The sequence below is a fragment of the Pteropus alecto genome, unplaced genomic scaffold, assembly GCF_000325575.1.
Source record: "Pteropus alecto unplaced genomic scaffold, ASM32557v1 scaffold16, whole genome shotgun sequence".
Taxonomy (NCBI): domain Eukaryota; kingdom Metazoa; phylum Chordata; class Mammalia; order Chiroptera; family Pteropodidae; genus Pteropus; species Pteropus alecto.
Genome location: NW_006438867.1, coordinates 2,719,507 through 2,736,275, shown reverse-complemented (window position 1 = coordinate 2,736,275; position 16,769 = coordinate 2,719,507). Strand labels below are relative to the sequence as shown.

Sequence of the window (16,769 nt, the reverse complement as noted above, 5' to 3'; positions counted from 1 at the left end):
TCCCAACAGAGGAGAGAAGTATAAATGGGTTTAGAACCAAAACCCACCTCCATAACCCTAATAATCTGTTTCTTAGAATTCAGTTCAAGCACTGTCTCCTCTGGAAAGGCTGTCTTTATGCCCTCATCTGAGTCGTTAGGTTCTCTTTACCTGAGTTCCCACTTCTCTGTATGCAGAACTTACATCATTTCTCATATTCATATTTTAGTCTGACACTTTCTCCCAAGAGTCAGTGAACCTCTTTGGAACAGGGAAAAGAAAGTTCTCCCATTCAAAATGTTGACATATGGCAAGGTCTCAATCGATATTTGTCAGTGAATTAACATCTTACATATATTATAAATTTTAAGGATACATGGGTATGTGCGTGTGTGTTATGTATGTGTGATGTGTGTCCGAGTGCAACACTTGCCCCCTGCAACCGCCATTCTTCCAACACAAACAAATAGCTACTTCAGCCTTGGGACAAAAACCTAGATAAATATTTTAAAGTTATATCCAAAATCCAGAAGTTAAGGTATGAAGGGTATTACTTGAGTTAAATAGAAAACTTGTGATATTTTATTATTTACTAAGGAAATAATGTGTTCGTGTCATGGAACAAAGGTTTTGCTAATTGATAAACACTTTGAATTTGTAAGTACAGTATACACAGTAATGGGATACTCCAAAATATCAGTTTTAAAAGCCTCTGTAATAAATTATTACTAATGCTGCCAGAAAGCAATACTGAAATCTTGGTAATATTATTCTATATATGTAATTTAATGTACAATGGGCATCTTGGTAAAATTAACAGTAATTATACAGGAGTCACATATAAAAATATCTACTTATATACACCTTCATCGTCAGTACTGAGTTTGGCTTCCAGTTTCACTATCTTGTTTCTTAATTCAAACACTGAGAGTTGCAGTATAACCCTATTATTAAAAATATTTTGTTAACTGATTCAATTAAAAAGTAACGAGAATAATACTGAGTAACCCATCAATACTTCAGGAACAATTTACTATGAAACATCACTTATGAAGACATGGTTGAGAATCAGGAATCAGACAAAATGGAGGCTTTTACCCAGTTCCAGAAAGATGTTAACATGCACTAAAGCTCAACCACTAGAAACCAGGTAACCACTAGAAACCCTTTACTCCTATTTCAATATGATCCAAAGAAGGTGATTATCTGGTTTTTCAAAGCCCAGCAAATGAGCTGCAAATTATTAAAGAAATAGCTAGGGCAACATGTAACAACTGACAATCTGAAACAAAGAGGAAAAAAGAAACACTAATAAAAATACACACAAATAGTATTCCAGAGGTTATCTACTTAGGACATCAGTAAATAGCACAGTAATCACCAAAATATGACTGAATCATTTATTCAATACATATTTTTGAATGTCTATTATGTTCAAGGCACTATGCTAATTGCTGAAGATACTACAGTGATAAGTAAACAGAACAGCAATAACAGAAGCTAACGTCTGAATGCTTATTCCAAGCCAATGCAAAGTGATTTACATACATTTTACATAATTCTGGCAACAACCATGTGAGATGATAATTTGTACGCCAGTCTTTCTTATGAAAACTGAAGCTTACAGAGGTTAACTTGCTCAAGGTCATGTAATTATTGAGTGATAAGAGCTGGGAATTTTTGAATTTATGCCAGATTCTTCTAAAGTATTTGCTCTTACTCCTCAGGGAAAACAGAACCTGTCCTAGGCATCCTGAGAGTGCCAGACCAAGAACTGACCAAACGATTAGAAGTGTGACTTAGCTACAGTAGAGGAAAGCACAGGAAGCTATAGGGACACATAAGAGGGTCTAAATTCTCGTGGAGCCTATGGGTGTGGTGGATGCATCTTTAAAAATTACTTAAAACGTTTCAAAGATTTGATACAAAGCGCTAATACTATTTTTAAAAGTTCATAGAAAGGGCATCATTTTCCAAAATGTCACTATTTTTTAAGTTCTTCTAAAAGGATAGAGAAGCATATTTAACCAGACTTTTGTAATTTGAAACAGAAAACTTGAATCCTTTCCTATAAAAGCATTCAGATGTCGTCAGCTCTGTCCGATTACTAATCACACTGCTGGTGTCACATTCACCTCGCTGGCTCCAGCCTTGAGCGGCAAAGCACACACAGATGCAGGCCCTCCGGCGCGAGAACGTGAATCTACACCTGTGCACCGCCTTCCAACGCACTTCGAGTGAATTTCTTCCAGTAACTACTGTTAGAGGCGCTCGGTGCTCGCACCGTCTGAGCTGTCACCTCCTCCTTCCTCCGCTGTCCTATCAGAGGCCTCCTACGGCCCCGCTCTCACAGCTCAGAGCACGAGACTCGAAGCCGGGAAGACAGCACTAAAACGAGCTGCCACCAGAGCGGACTGCCGCGCCGTCGCTGGCGCTTCGCGGTGACGTCACCAGGCACGCCGGGGGCGGGGCTACCGCGCAGCCAGAGCACAAAGGCCGCGCCGTCGCCTCGCGGTGACGTCACCGGGCACGCCGGGTCGGGGACGCCGCGCAGCCAGAGCGCGAAGGCCGCGCGCTATCCCGGAAGCGCGGCCCTGAGAGGTTGCGGCGCGTTCCTTTTCTCAGAGATGGCGGGGCGAACCTCGCTCAGGAATGGCTTGGCGGGTGTGCGCGGGCGACGTGGCTCAGTGCCAGGCGGCTGAGAAGTGCTGGCTTGGTTGCTTTCTTAAACGCTGACCCATGCCTCAGGTCCACTGTACTCTTAGCCCTTCCTTGTTAGAGAAATGCTGAACCCAAGAATGGCTGTGCCTTTTTCTGCTTCAGTTTACCTACCGCGCTCCAGAGGCTCTGGCGAAGTGTCTGGGATCTCACGAAGGCGCTGCCCGCCCTCTGAATTTCTCGTCCAGATTATTCCAAGTTTAGGCAGCTCTGAGAACTGTCCACGCTAACTCAAAGCTGCCCGCTACAACGTGAAATTTCATGATTATAATTGTAATTGTCAATTTTGCATACTACCCTCAATAAGTCTGTGCGTTAGCATCACCCCTGGCTCCCATCTGCCTTCACCTCTGACTTCTCTGGTACATGTTAAGTGTGAGTAGGGACCATGTTTTCTGAAATCACAATTTGGTAAAGAATTCCTTTATTCTGTTTACTGCTCCATCTGTGCTGAGTAGAATGGTCAGCAACTATGCCTATAAAAGGAAATTTTTTAAAGCATAAAAAGCACATTTGGTTAATTGTTTCATTTGGCTTCTACCAACATAATTTTGGGAAATAATTTATGGGAAAAATATTAGAAACTGACAGCAAAAATTTTGGACCCATGATTGTTATAGTTTGTGTAAAATAAACCGCAGAATAGTTCACAAGATAGATGCTGGAGCTAAGTAAAGATAGTCTTCATTTAGAAAGTGGCTTTTGAACGAGAGAAGTAAGATTCTGGAAATCTGGAGAATCTCTGTATTGGGGGTGGGGTGGGGTAACCAGGAGAAGAGTCTGTAATTTAATTGACTAGAAAATAAACATAGTAGCACATTAGATTGATAGTGTGTTTAACGGCCAAAAAGCACCCAATTTGTAGGCAAAAGATCATTTGAAACATCTTGAGGAATCAGGTTAATAGCAATTGAGGATTTATTGTGTACAAAGTAATGTGTAAGAGAAGCTAAATAAGTTCACTGCTTTCCAAAAAACAATTTAAGTGAGAAGAGAGGTGTAATTCAAAATAATTCCCGTCAGTATGTCAGTAAATCATGTGGTATGGCGAAACTTGCACTCCCACTTCTGTGCTCAGTCTGAGGTAGACTGTAGGCAGCAAGATACTCCTGCTCTTACATATTCACCAGTGTTTATTCTCTGCCTTTTTCCCCAGCCAAAGTTCGTTTTGTTAGACTGAGGGGATGGGAGTGAGAGTGGGCTGGGGATGGTCGAGGGATGGTCATGTATTATTCTTGCAAATCTGATTCTCACCAAACCATAGCTTTTGAAATATCAAAAGGCAAAGATTGATGTATTTGTTCTCTGGTTTCTCTGTAGAGGTCCCTGTTCTTTTGGGTCAAGAAGGTCAAGAATCCTCTCCACCTGTTATTTCCAGATCACTGCCCTTCTGACCTCATGTGAAGAAACCCACTCCTCCGATATACTTGCTTCGTGGCGTGACACCATTTACTCCTCCCCGCTTCACCCAGACACTTAACAGTCACTCCTTGTTCATTGACTTTGACCAAAAAAAAGTCTTTCCAAAGTCTTGCCTATCAATTCGCAATTCACATCACTTTGATCTCCACTCCACTTCCACAGCTAACCACTGAATCCTGTCACTAGAGTGGCTTTAGCTCAGAAACCTTAAATTTAAAAACCACTGTCTACCAAAGCTGCATTCTTTCAGCTCCCAACCCAGTAACTGCCTAAATAGCCGTATTTTATTAACTAGGGTTATTGTCTGTGGAGCTTCTTAGACATGCTCATCTCAGAGATGTTGTTTCATGCATAGTACTCAAGCTATTTGTTCTTCAGCTGACTTCTAAATTTGTCTTCTAAATTTAAACAAAACAGACTGGGTGTAGGACGGTGCAGAGAACACTTCCCTCTGCTAGTCACTGTTTCCTCCAGTGAATAATCTCTAGGGTGACAAACTTTAATCACATGACTTTTTGCATAAGAATTCATTTAAGAACATTATTTAGGGTTTCTTTTTTTAAAATCTGATCTATGTCCTTATTTTTTTTTTAATTCATTTCTCTGGATCTGTGAAATATATTGTGAATAGAAAAAAAATTTAAGAAAACAAGCTATTCAGAAACAATGAAATGTTCTCTTTTAAGCATTTCTGAATACAAACTGGAAAAATCCATTAGGATTTTTAAAAACACCTAGTTTAAAAACACCTAGTCTTGAGTTTGGCAACAATAGATCAGAGAAATAGTTTCTGATTACTTACAGCAATATTAAGTAGACTTACTTGACAAGTGGATATAAAATGGTTTCTGGCTGACAAGCCCTAAGACTGGCTTTTCAATGAAGACAGAGAAAAGGACAAAAGCTCAGACTATCACCAGAATCTAGGACTGATGACCTATTTTCTAATGTCTTGGGACATTTTCTACCATCAAGCCAATGGACTTATAATAAATACTAATAGTGTTAAGCAGCTGGAATCAGGAAATCTATAAAGACCATTTTTATTCTTCCTTATATACCTCTGTTTAAGGAAAAGATAGACAGCTGGCCTAACAATCTCTCTACTGTGTAGGTCCCTCCTTTTTGAGGCGTGTGGCCTTTCCTTTCATATTGTTCTCTTCCACCTTAGGATAGTACTTAACCTCTCTACACCTCAGTTTTCTATTCTGTAAAATATTGTAAGAGCATGAATAGCACATACCTCATGAGAATTATGAGATCAAAAGGAGTTAATCTATGTAAAAGTACTTAGGACACTACTGGTTCATAGTAAGTACTATATACACATTAGCTATCATTATTTCTATAGCTAGTCAAGTTCCTGGAGGCACGCACAGAAAACTACCCAGCACAGCATGGGGAGGGACCGTCTGCAGAGGCAAAGTGAAGAAAAACCTTGATAGCAGTAAATATTGAAAACTGTTGTTTTTCGTACATTGTATCTGTTGAGTCTCTAAGAGCCAAGCAAAGTTAGGTGAAAGGCCTCTAGACAATGAAAAGTAGGCTAAGAAGCTGTGATAGTTAATTTTGTCAGCTTGATTGGGCACAGGGTGCCCAGACATTTGGCCAAACATAACCCTGGGTGTGTCTGTGAGGCTGTTTCAGGATGAGATCAACATTTCAGTTAGCAGACTGAGTAAAGCAGATTGCCCTCAACCAATCGCTTGAAGACTAGAACAGACAAAAAGGATAAGGAAGAGGGAACTCTTGCCTGGCTGCTTTAGTATGTTGGTTGTTGGTCTTTTCAGACAGAAAGGAGCTCTTCTTGAGTCACCAGCCTGTGGGCTTTTAGACTGGAACTGATAGCACTGGCTCTCCCGGTTCTGACTTTCAGACCTGGACCCTAACAACGCGGCAGCTCTCCTGGCTCTCCAGCTCACTGACTGCAGATCCTTGGGGCTGTTCAGCCTCCGTAATTATTTGGTGAGTTATAATATCCGGCCTTTTGTTCTTCTTGGGGGCAGAGCCAGAAACATGGTACTGACAGAACCTCCTGTTGCCTCCCAGTAGCAGGGAGCTGGGTTTCCCGCTCCTTTTTCCTCATATGGTGTTTCCAGAGCTGTCACAGCGTCAGGTGCATGATGGGAGCAGCAGTGTTTCCAATGTGGATGCGATTATAATGTATTGTAACTAGCCATAGGTCATGCCTTAGTCAAGGATGGCCTCCAGGCTAGAAAAGACCGGTTTTGGCTAATCGCCCCGTGGGGACTAAAACAAGGGCGGAAGTCTGAGGAAAGGAAAAATGCATCCTGCCCCTGGGCTATCTGTCCTGCCTCACAACCTAGTGAACAGCCTAAGAAACTAGATACCTATTGATAAATCTAATTTTACTGACCTCCGAACTAAGGTTACTTTTTAAACTTTAAGCTCCACTACTTGCCATTCCATTTCTTAAACAAGGCAGAGACTAAAATCTATTTACCAATTCAATTTTATTTCCGTTTTAACAACTAGTCCATTATCCTTGGCCTTACAGAAAGACTCCACCAATTCTATTGTGTTCCCAAAATACAAGCAAGCCTATGACAGTATCTGCAGCCAGGTAATTCAGAGAGTTCATTCATTCACAAAGTGCATTATTTAGACAGTTTCAAAAAAGGTCTAATAAACTAAGTAGCCACTAGAGATTCAAAAATATTAGGGTGGACAATAGCTATGAAAACCAATACCAATCTTTTAAAACCAGTAAACAAAAATAAAATGCCATCAGGTATTTACCTACATATTTGTAGCTTAAAGGTCTGTGAATATCCTGCCTTCTGCCAAAGTAGAAACTGTTATGCCCACCCACCGAGGAGTAAGCCTAACATCTTCATATTATGAATAAAACCTTTTCTAATAATTTAATGGCTTTTTAATATATAAAATTCCAATGACTGATTCCAAAATAAAAATATATTTGCTATCCATAAACTCAATACTGTTTATCCTCATTTTTTCATAAAATTTTAGCCTTTTGGGGAAACTTACAGAAGTAGATATAATAGACTAAATAATCGTCACTTCAAATTTTAATACAATAGGAATCATACCCCTAAATTCCCCAGGCCAGTCTAAATCCAGAAAACTTAAAAATCTATTTGTATTCATTTTAAATCAAAAAGACCATCCTATTTCCTAAGAGGTAAGCTACTAAATAATTTTATAGAACTTTTTATTTTTCATGACTAGACCATTCCCTGTTTTGAAAACATCTTTTAAATGTTATCTGAGAATTCTTAGTTTAGGAATACAATTTTTGTTTAGCTTATATGCTGGAAATTCTAACAAGTACTTAAAAAGATCCACGATTAGTGCAAAAAGAGGAAACAGTATTTTAAATTATCCTTCCCATTACAAATAAAACTAAGGTTACTAAATGCCAATATTATGTAAATATATAATAATTTCCTACTTTGCTTTCTGAAAGATAGCAAATACAAAAATAGTTTAATATTGGGTTTAATGAGGTTTATAGCGCATGTATTATTAGTCTTACTTTAACTGCAAAAATACTTTAGCCACATTTAGAAAAAATTAACTTACTGAGAATATAACTGGATATTTCTAAGGCCAGATGAAAGAATACCAATTATTTTCCTTGTAAGTAGAATACATGCCATAAAGCTTATGGAAACAGTTACTCTGTAGAAATGTATACTTTGTTAAAATACTGGTTAATCGATGGCGAATTCCACATCTGCCTCTTAGCACAGTCGCATCCGTCTTTTAAGGCTTTGGTATAGGTGATTCGCTGCCCTTTCATCATTTACCTTTCTTCTTTGCCTCCTTCTTCTCTAGTTCCTCTGTCTGCTCCTCCTTCTCCCCTTTCACGTTTACATTTGCTCCCCCTCCTAGATTCTCCCCCTTTGAATTATCAAGTATTTTATAGTCCTCAAGGATTGTTTGTCCGGTTTGTTTTGCAGTTTTCTTCACCATTGCTTTGATGCCAATGTTGTCAATGTTATAGGCAGTTAAACCAACATTGATGGCGGAATCTACTGCATCGTGTGTAGCTTCTCCCGCGGTATGCCCGTATCTTCAAAAGAAATGAAATTATAAAGATAAATTAAGGTCTTCTGAATTAGTATTAAATAAGTCACATGATTAGCATGTTATCCCTGAAAGCAAAATCAAAGGTTAGGTTTCAATTTAATGAACACATCCTAAAGAAGAAAATCACACTGTGCTAAGGCTATATGTTCTCCTTTAGCAAAATCTGTGTGAAAATAAGTTTGGGATAATGGGGATTAATGTGATAAAGACTGTTTATGTTGGAGAATAAAATATAAATAATATTGTTCATCAGTCATTATTTTCTTTTTTTATCCATCCCTTCTGGAAATGTAAGAGAATTTCCATTGAAGCAACTGCAAGACACAAATAATATAAAGTTCCTATAAATGGTTTTCAGTTCTACCTTAACTATCAGAATCTGAGTTTGTCTTTAAGCAGATTCTATAACGCACGCTCCCCCTCGCTCCACTTCACTGGAGACTCACTGGCCTCTTGCTGTTCTTTGAACCCACCGAGCATACGTGTGCTGTCTTAGGACCTTTGTACTGGCTGGTATCTGACTAGACTACTCTCATCCCAGGTGTTCAACACAGCTAACTGCTTCACCTTCTTTGACTTATCTTCTCAGTACCTAACCTATTTATATTGCTTTACCTCACATGCCCTGCCTTACTGCCAGTGAACCCCCCTCCTTAAACTGCTCTTTCTTCTTCTCTAACTTACCATCTGCTATATACTATAGAACTTATTTAAACCCATTGTTTTTGCTTTGCTGATTGTTTATCTCACTAGAATGTAAAGCTCATTAGAAAACTCTTTGCTTTGTTCATTAATGTATCATAAGCCTTGAGAACAGTGCCTGACATTCACTATTTGTTGAATGAATGAAATGAGCAATTCCTGCCTTATCCATCTCACAAGAGTTTCTTGAGTATTAAATGTATAGCAAAGTGCTTGGGGTATTTAAAGAAGTGTACAAAAGTAATTTTTATTCACAAAGATCAGTATCTGTTTTTAATACCATTTCCATGAGAAAAATACAATTTGAGGTCCTATACAAGGATACTAAAACTTATCCTGTTTTGTTTTACTCTTTACCTTTTTATAAATACCAGGCTTTTAAAGCTTTTCTTGTCCATAGGTTTCCCAAAGATTTGCTTAAACAAGAAATAATTAAAGGCAAAATTTCACAATTTTCTCCAGGACACAGCTGAAGTTTCCTAGGTGCTTTGTGACCTGTATCTGACATTTTATACTAACACTGGCTCTGTCCTTTGAACTAACGAATCCTCTATTACTATCAGGCTGACCTAGAACAGTGCTTCGTGATCCTGCAGGCTTGTTCATGCTTGACTGTTTTTCAGTGTCACTTCTAGAAAACTGAAGTACTCTTATTACGCTCCTGAATGATGATTCCATTCTGCCCCTCTGCCTAATGTTAACTACAGCCAAAGCATAGCCGAACCTACAATCTGCCAAACCTTATGTCTGGTGCCAGTCTTGATTAGGGCTTTCTCACTAGTTACCAGACAGAAAAGCTGCCTCAACTGCTTTCTGTCAGTCCCTGTTGCTCTGCAACCTCGCGGCATTCCACAGGATTTGCTGATGTTGCAGAAGACATGGACATTCTGTCAGTCAAGCCCGTCACAAATCCTATCATCAGGTGGCAACGGCTAAAGCTAAATGAGAAGAAAGGGGAGGTGGCAGTTTCAGCAATAGAAGAGTGATCATAACTCTTGGATAAGCAGGTTTCTATTAGCACTTCTCTCTCCCGGACAGTCAGCTACAAGGAAGTGACACAGCAACTTAAGAATCTGGTCATATTAGTGTTCTCGAATACAGGAAATCTTTTCCGGAGTCATAAAATTTCACTTCTGAATATTTCAAATGTTTCCTATTCTACCCATAGAGTTTGATACCTCTAAAGGCACTCGTAATATTTCTATATATAACATAATTCTAAAGACTACATTATTTTTAATAATGTACTAAAAGAATAAAAAGGGAGTCTATGTTGGAGACCTGATAATTTTGCTTGTTCTTCCTGCCATGCTACTTCCATTTCAGCAACAATTCCTGTTAATTGGGAAAAAGTGCCAAACTAAGAGTCAGAAAACTAGATTCTAATAAACTGTGTCAATGACTAGCCATATGACCTTAGTGAAGTCTCGCCCTCCTTGCCTTTCATCGACTTCCTCTTTTCATCTCATAAAATGAGATGTATATGTTAAAGCACGTTAAAATTTCCATGGTTCCAAATATTTAATTATTTTTAAACATCTTGTAAAATGGATCAGCAGTCGTATTTTTTAAAATATATCCTCACCTATCACCTCTGCTTCCCAATGTGACTTAGAACCAGTATTCCTGGCAGGCATTTATTTTTCTTTCTTGATAAGTAACTGCTCAGTTCTTTTCTTCATTTAGATTCGTTCATTCATTCATTCATTCATTCATTCATTTATCTTTCTTGATAAGTAACTGATCAGTTCTCTTCTTCATTCAGATTCAAACTATACTGATAACAACTAGAAAACCTATCTCTGGCTAAAGGATAAAGCTTATTTTTGACTTGTTACTTTTTAAAAAGTTAACTTTAATTAGAACTTATTAAACAGATTTTATATACTGAGTAACACTACTGTATCAACTGAAGAACAATAAAAAATGAATATAAAGTATTCCCTAAATAAGTAAATGGGATTCAATTTATAATTTGAATGAGATTTTTCAGAAACTTCTTCAGTGCATTCAGTAATATCTACAAAAGCAGCACGCTAGCAGTGATTCTAGATTTTACTAATCATAACAAAATTTCTGTCATAATAACTTTCAAATAAATCTGTCTAAAATTCAGTTTTCATGCAAGCTTCAAAGACATTCTCAGAAATATTAACCTTAAATATTTTAAATAGAAATAACTTCTTATTTATCTATCCACCAAATAGACAAATGGCAGATAGGTTGTGAACCTTGTAGATAAAGCTGAGGAATTCAAACTTTATTGTGAAATCATTGTGAATGGAATGACCACATTTATATTTTATAAAGATCTAATTCGGGTTGCACTGTGAATTATAAGGATTTAATACAGAAGAACTGGTTAGGAAACAAGCTGTGAGCTGGATGAGAAATGATGAGGTAAACTCTACGGTAGTGGTAATGAGGCTGAAGAAAAAGGGAAGAAAACAAAAAACAGGATGTAGTGACTGAATGGCTGTAGTGGTTATGTAGCTGAAACGTGTGAACCTGAAAATTAAGAGAAAAGTTAAGAGGAAACAGAATTGAGAGTTGCTGGCATAGAGGTAGTAACTGTAGCCACAGTTACAGATGGCATCAAGAAGAGGAGAAAAGGACAGAGTGTAGAGTAAAAACTCAGAACCAATATTTAACGAATGAGTGTGGAAGACAACAACCCTGAGAAGTAATTTGACAACACAAAATTGAAAAGTGAGCCAAATGAGAATATTGTTAGGAGGTTTGCAGACACCAATCTTAATAAGCATTAAATCTGGGAGCGAGAACAATCAGTGGAAGAGGACAGACCTTATCCATAAAAAGTTGTCAAAAAATCTAAGATGTAAAAAAGACAAGTCTTTCAAATCCATAGATAACACAAAATGAAGACTGGCTAACATCGCACACTAAAATCTGAAGCCAAAATGAAGAACAGACAATGATGAGTCAAAATCAACAAAGTGAAATTAAGCGAGTGTAAATGTGAAGTTCTTAATTTTAGGTACAACTATCAAGTGTCCCAAAATAAGATGAAGATTTAGATTTTAAATAAAAGGTTTATTTAAAAAATATCAACTAAATTCTCATTTACCTGCTTTTTTTTCACTCCATGAATCTTTGGAGGAAAAGATAAAATAATAGCAATACACACCATCATTGATATAAACTAGATCAGAACCACTGTTAAGATATCCTATTCATCATATTAAGTTATCCTCACTAAGGACCAGAAATACAAAATTGACACCAAAACCCTGTACTTCCTTAGTCATGTGAATCCCAAACCTTTAATAAGGCTCTACATAACAGTACTTAGGTAAGCATTTTTTTTTTTTCATTAAAGCAGGAAATGGACAAACCCAATAAAGCACTCCCTACTTTCTAATATGACTGCCTAATTATCTGTGCTAACGAATGATACGATAATCTAAAAATAACTCACTTTTGGCCTAAAAGCACTTCTGACCTTCTCTTGCTCTTCCAACAAAACAATAAATTATTTTTCAAATTATGGCTGATCTATCAAAGTAACTTTAAAGTCATAACACAAAGAGTATTAGTCAGAAGTCAATGTCACAAGTAATAAGAGGTGAGTAGGGAGACTTGGGTTTTACATTTCCACTGAAAGAATCTCAGATCTACTCTATTTTCTTTTCCAAATTGTTTTGTAAAATTGACACTCCAAGATGAAGTGTCAGGACATTGTTTTGATTCAAAGGTAAGCATGCCTCAGATTGAAGAGATCAAGTCAACTCAGAGTGGAAATTAAGTTAGTATATCCTAAGCTAATGGTAATATACTGCGGTGGGAGGGAATCTAAACACATGCTAGATAGTAGTGGAAAATAACTCTAGATACTAAACTTGCACAGATGTCCCATCAAGGGCTGTGGTGGCTCAGGACCACACTCTGACAATGCTTAACAGAGAAAGACCTGGCTTAAATCCCAGCTCTCCTAGTTACAGGGGCAAACTGTTAACATGGTATTTAATAGCTCTATGCTTTGGTTTCCTCATCTGCAAAATGGAGATAACAGTGTTAAAGATTAAACAATACACATGAAAAGCACTGAGCACAATGTCTCATACACAAGTACGAGCTCAAATGTCAGTGACTGGATAACACAACTAAGAGTTGAGAATGCCATTAACACTACTTCTTTTTAAATAAACATTAAAATATTAAGATCTAAAGTAATTTGAAGCTAAGAAAGCAACTCAGGTCCTTCATACTAGATTTTCAGACCTTGATTCCTCTAGTACTTGTGAAGACAGAATAAAGAGCTAAAATCAGAGGATCCCGTTTTAAATCTCATCTTTAATACCACTTATCAGATGAGCTTAGGCAAATCATTCATTTCTGTTTGTCCACTTTTTAATATATGAAATAGAAGATATTCCATCTGTCTGTTCTAATGCAAATGTACAGTGGCAGAGTCACATAAGATGTGGCATAATTTAACATTTTTTGCATACAGAAGGGGCTAATGTTAATGAGGTACAATAGTTTAATTATAATTCATGTTTTTCCCATGAAAACTACAGGCTAACATCACCCATCAAGAACATGCAATTAATAATGGTACAGAAACACTAGGCTTTTTAAAAATTAAACTTATTTTTTGCATTAATGATGAACGAATGTTTATAACAGTAATATAAGGCAAAGTCACAAAATTCTATTAATTTGCTAAAAATATTCTCTTAAGAAAAATAGCAAGTGAAAAAAAAATAATCGGATACTTAATAACTACATAATCACCTTAACTGCTTCTTAAGTTTTAGTCATTAAAATAATCAAATTTAACTTACTTGTATCTGACAGTTTGTACTGTTTCTGCTGAAACGTTGTTAACAATGCATTTGGCGGCACATTCCAATCCCTGCCAGACGGTTGAAAATCCTGCAAATGTATTTAAAAGTAAATAAAGCTAGCTCTAAGCAAACAGGCCTTCCTAGTTAAATTTCTGGGCCTTTTGTTACCTTGAACACTACTTGCTGCTACGACCATAGCACCGTCCAGGGGAGACTTCCCATTTCTGTCTTTTTTAAGAGATTCTGGAACAAGTTTGCTTCCATGCTTCTTGACGTGTGGGGCTAGTTCCTTTCCAACACAATTTGCTACAGTGCAAACTCCGTCAACTAATATAACCATTAAAAAACAACACTTAGAAAAAACATATTCTTCCCCGATTTTATCACTCTTATTTATCAAAATTCTTACACGAGCATCTAAAGTTGTTTTACTGAAAAATGTTACCATTTCTATTTTAAAGATGGGAGCCAAGGCTGGCTATTTTTTAAACAAAGGCTATTGTTTGGTTTAAGGATATATGTGCAGACCCCACTGATGTTTGTAATCCTGCCTCTTAAATATATGTTCTTTTTGGCAATATGCTTAAAAGAAAACCATCCACCTTTTCTATCTGATTGCTGCAATGTAAGCTGGGTAGGTAGGTCTACCTTTTGTGTTTTCCAGCTAAGCATATTTGTATTTTTTCTCTATGTCAGCAAATACTCACTGAGATAGTAGTAGTAAGGTATGTAAAAGTAAACAAACCAATTTGATTCAAAAGAAAACTAAGTACCAAAAAGATAATCTTACACCATTTAAAGACAATCCATTAAGAAGATACCTGACCATTTTAAAATACCAAATGTCAAAGGAGAAGGGGTTAGAAGCATATTGCTTGGAAAGGCGGATACCAGAATCACTAAGTCAGCTTTACTCAAACAATATATCTTTTCCTCTTGACTCTCAACTACCATGCAGTAAAATGTGTCATAATCAACAGTAGCAAAAACATTTAGGTCCATTCCTTTTCAAAGGCACGGATACTCCCCTCTCCAACATATCAAAACAACCCTTTAACCAGTGTTTCTCCAACTTTTATATGCAAATAAAAATCACCTAGGGATCTCTTAAATGCAGATTTCTATCAATCAGCAGATGTGTCAAGTGCCTGCTTCTGAAATATTGCTACGGTTCTGATCGGGTGATGTTGCTGGTCTACAGATCCTACTATGAGCAGGAAGTTGAAACTGCTTTGTCCTAATTCTTTACTCTTAAACCATCTAAACGGGCATTCAGATTAAACTGGATGAAGAAATTATTTTTCATTTAACTGAAAAGAAAGTCATCCGAAGTCACTTTACCCAGGAACTGACTGACTTTCGCTGCTCCTCCCGTAGCCTGCTTTGCTATATGGAGTCCCCTGGACACAGCCGGGCTGACTTCCACTGGTTTTTCTTCTGGTTGAATCCGTTCTCTGAGTTTAGAGGCGCCTTTCTGGATTGCTTTGCCAGTAAATTCAGCACCTTTGACTAAACCCCAACTCACCCAGGAAGCACCTATTTAAAGAAAAAATTTTAAGTGCATATTATTAGGGCTGACTACTTTTTAGCCCTTTAATAACTGACCTGCAGGAAAAACTCCAAGGAGTTCAATGTTCAGATCCCAAACATGCCATAAACTTTCAAGCCAAGTTTGCACTTATAGTTTTCTGCCTGGAACATACACCTTTTCTAAGTAAATTCATCTTTCAATACTTAGATTACATATCACCCAATAACAGAGTTCTGTACCACTCTCTGCTGACACTACAATGTGTAGGTATCTGTTAATTACCACGGCATACTGTTGTTAGGAACTAATTTGGTGTTTTGGTGCCATTAAGATCATATTTGGCTAGCGGTAAACCCAGATATCCTTGTTCTTTGTGTTTTAGTCCAGGCACCACTCTTTCTCCATGAAGTCTTTAGGGCCACAGACACAATACAAACTGAAACCAAGGAAGCTATATCTTAAACACCAATGCTTGCTGGCTTGCTTCAGGTTAAAGGCATAGGAAGGGGGTCCTGTTCCTACCTCAACCCCAATCCCGAGCCTCTCAATCTCAGCACCTTTTAGCTTGCAACATAAACCTGAATGTCAAAGATGTGATAACACCCAAAGAATGCATGAGAAGAAAAATCTGGGAGAGAAGGAAATTGGGAAGCCTAGATGGTTAAGTCATTTCTCATGACAGTAGGCCCTAGTCCTTCGCTTTGCTCCTGCTTCTTGCAGCATGAATGAAAGAAGAAGAGTGTCAGAAAAAAAGCAGGATGGCAGAGACTTCTCTAGTGAAAAGGACCTCAGGGAGCCTGTGGGGAAAGAAGTGGGAAAGAGATGGGAAAGGCAAGAAAAAACACACAAGGAGAAAGGTCCCCCTAAGAGGGGGAGAAAAGTGCCACCCTGCCCAGAGACAGCTTGCGCTTGTCAATTTTTCCTTTTTGGTTATAATCTGAAACCATCAGCTTTCAAAGCTGGACATATAAAATACTCAAGTATGTTCTCCCACGGTCTGGGGCATGGCTTTTACATAATTACTCCAGCCCATGAGTGAGCAGGTATCCAGCCATCATGTGAAAATCATACCCATTTAATAATGCTAACAGTGAGAAGTGCCAAGGGTAACTGATTAGAAGAACTGATGTGTTCTCTTCCTGTTTCAGTGAGCAGGTCCACCTCCAGTTCCCACCCTACCCCCATTGTCTGGCTTTGTGGGAGGCTCAGGTCTCAAACTCGGGCGGGCAGACTCTAATCAGGAGTTCTCGTAACAATAAAGGGGCTAAAGAAGTCTATTAAAAAATGTGTGTGTGTGTTTAGAGGTAACTGACAGGTTGAAAAATATTAAGTAAAAACCAGCTGAACCAAAAGGAAGACTGAGAAATCATAAAATAAACGACAATGAAAATTTATTCAGGTTGAGTAAACAACAATGAAACTATAATGAACAAACAAGGGATGGCATCCATTGAGGACAGAAAAAAATAAATGGAAGTGAGATAAATGAAGTCATAGGACTAATAAAGAGAAATACTAGATGCAAATTA

At 37.7% G+C, this 16,769-nt stretch overlaps 1 protein-coding gene across 7 annotated transcripts in view; it reads right to left on the bottom strand.

Moving 5' to 3' along the window:
• Window positions 1-6,574: 6,574 nt before the first annotated feature.
• Window positions 6,575-16,769, bottom strand: part of SPART (spartin) — a 66,408-nt gene continuing 56,213 nt past the window's right edge. For 4 of the 7 annotated variants that reach the window (XM_006915815.3, XM_025049547.1, XM_025049546.1 and 1 more), the window contains exons 6-9: window positions 15,051-15,245; window positions 13,878-14,036; window positions 13,707-13,797; window positions 7,705-8,179 (exon numbers count right to left, since the gene is read on the bottom strand). In XM_006915815.3, coding sequence (XP_006915877.1) covers window positions 7,906-8,179; window positions 13,707-13,797; window positions 13,878-14,036; window positions 15,051-15,245 — 719 coding nt within the window. In that variant the 3' untranslated portion in view covers window positions 7,705-7,905. Of the gene's footprint in view, window positions 8,180-13,706; window positions 13,798-13,877; window positions 14,037-15,050; window positions 15,246-16,769 lie in introns of all 7 variants that reach the window. The other 3 variants (XM_025049551.1, XM_025049550.1, XM_025049548.1) reach the window with 2 other exon arrangements.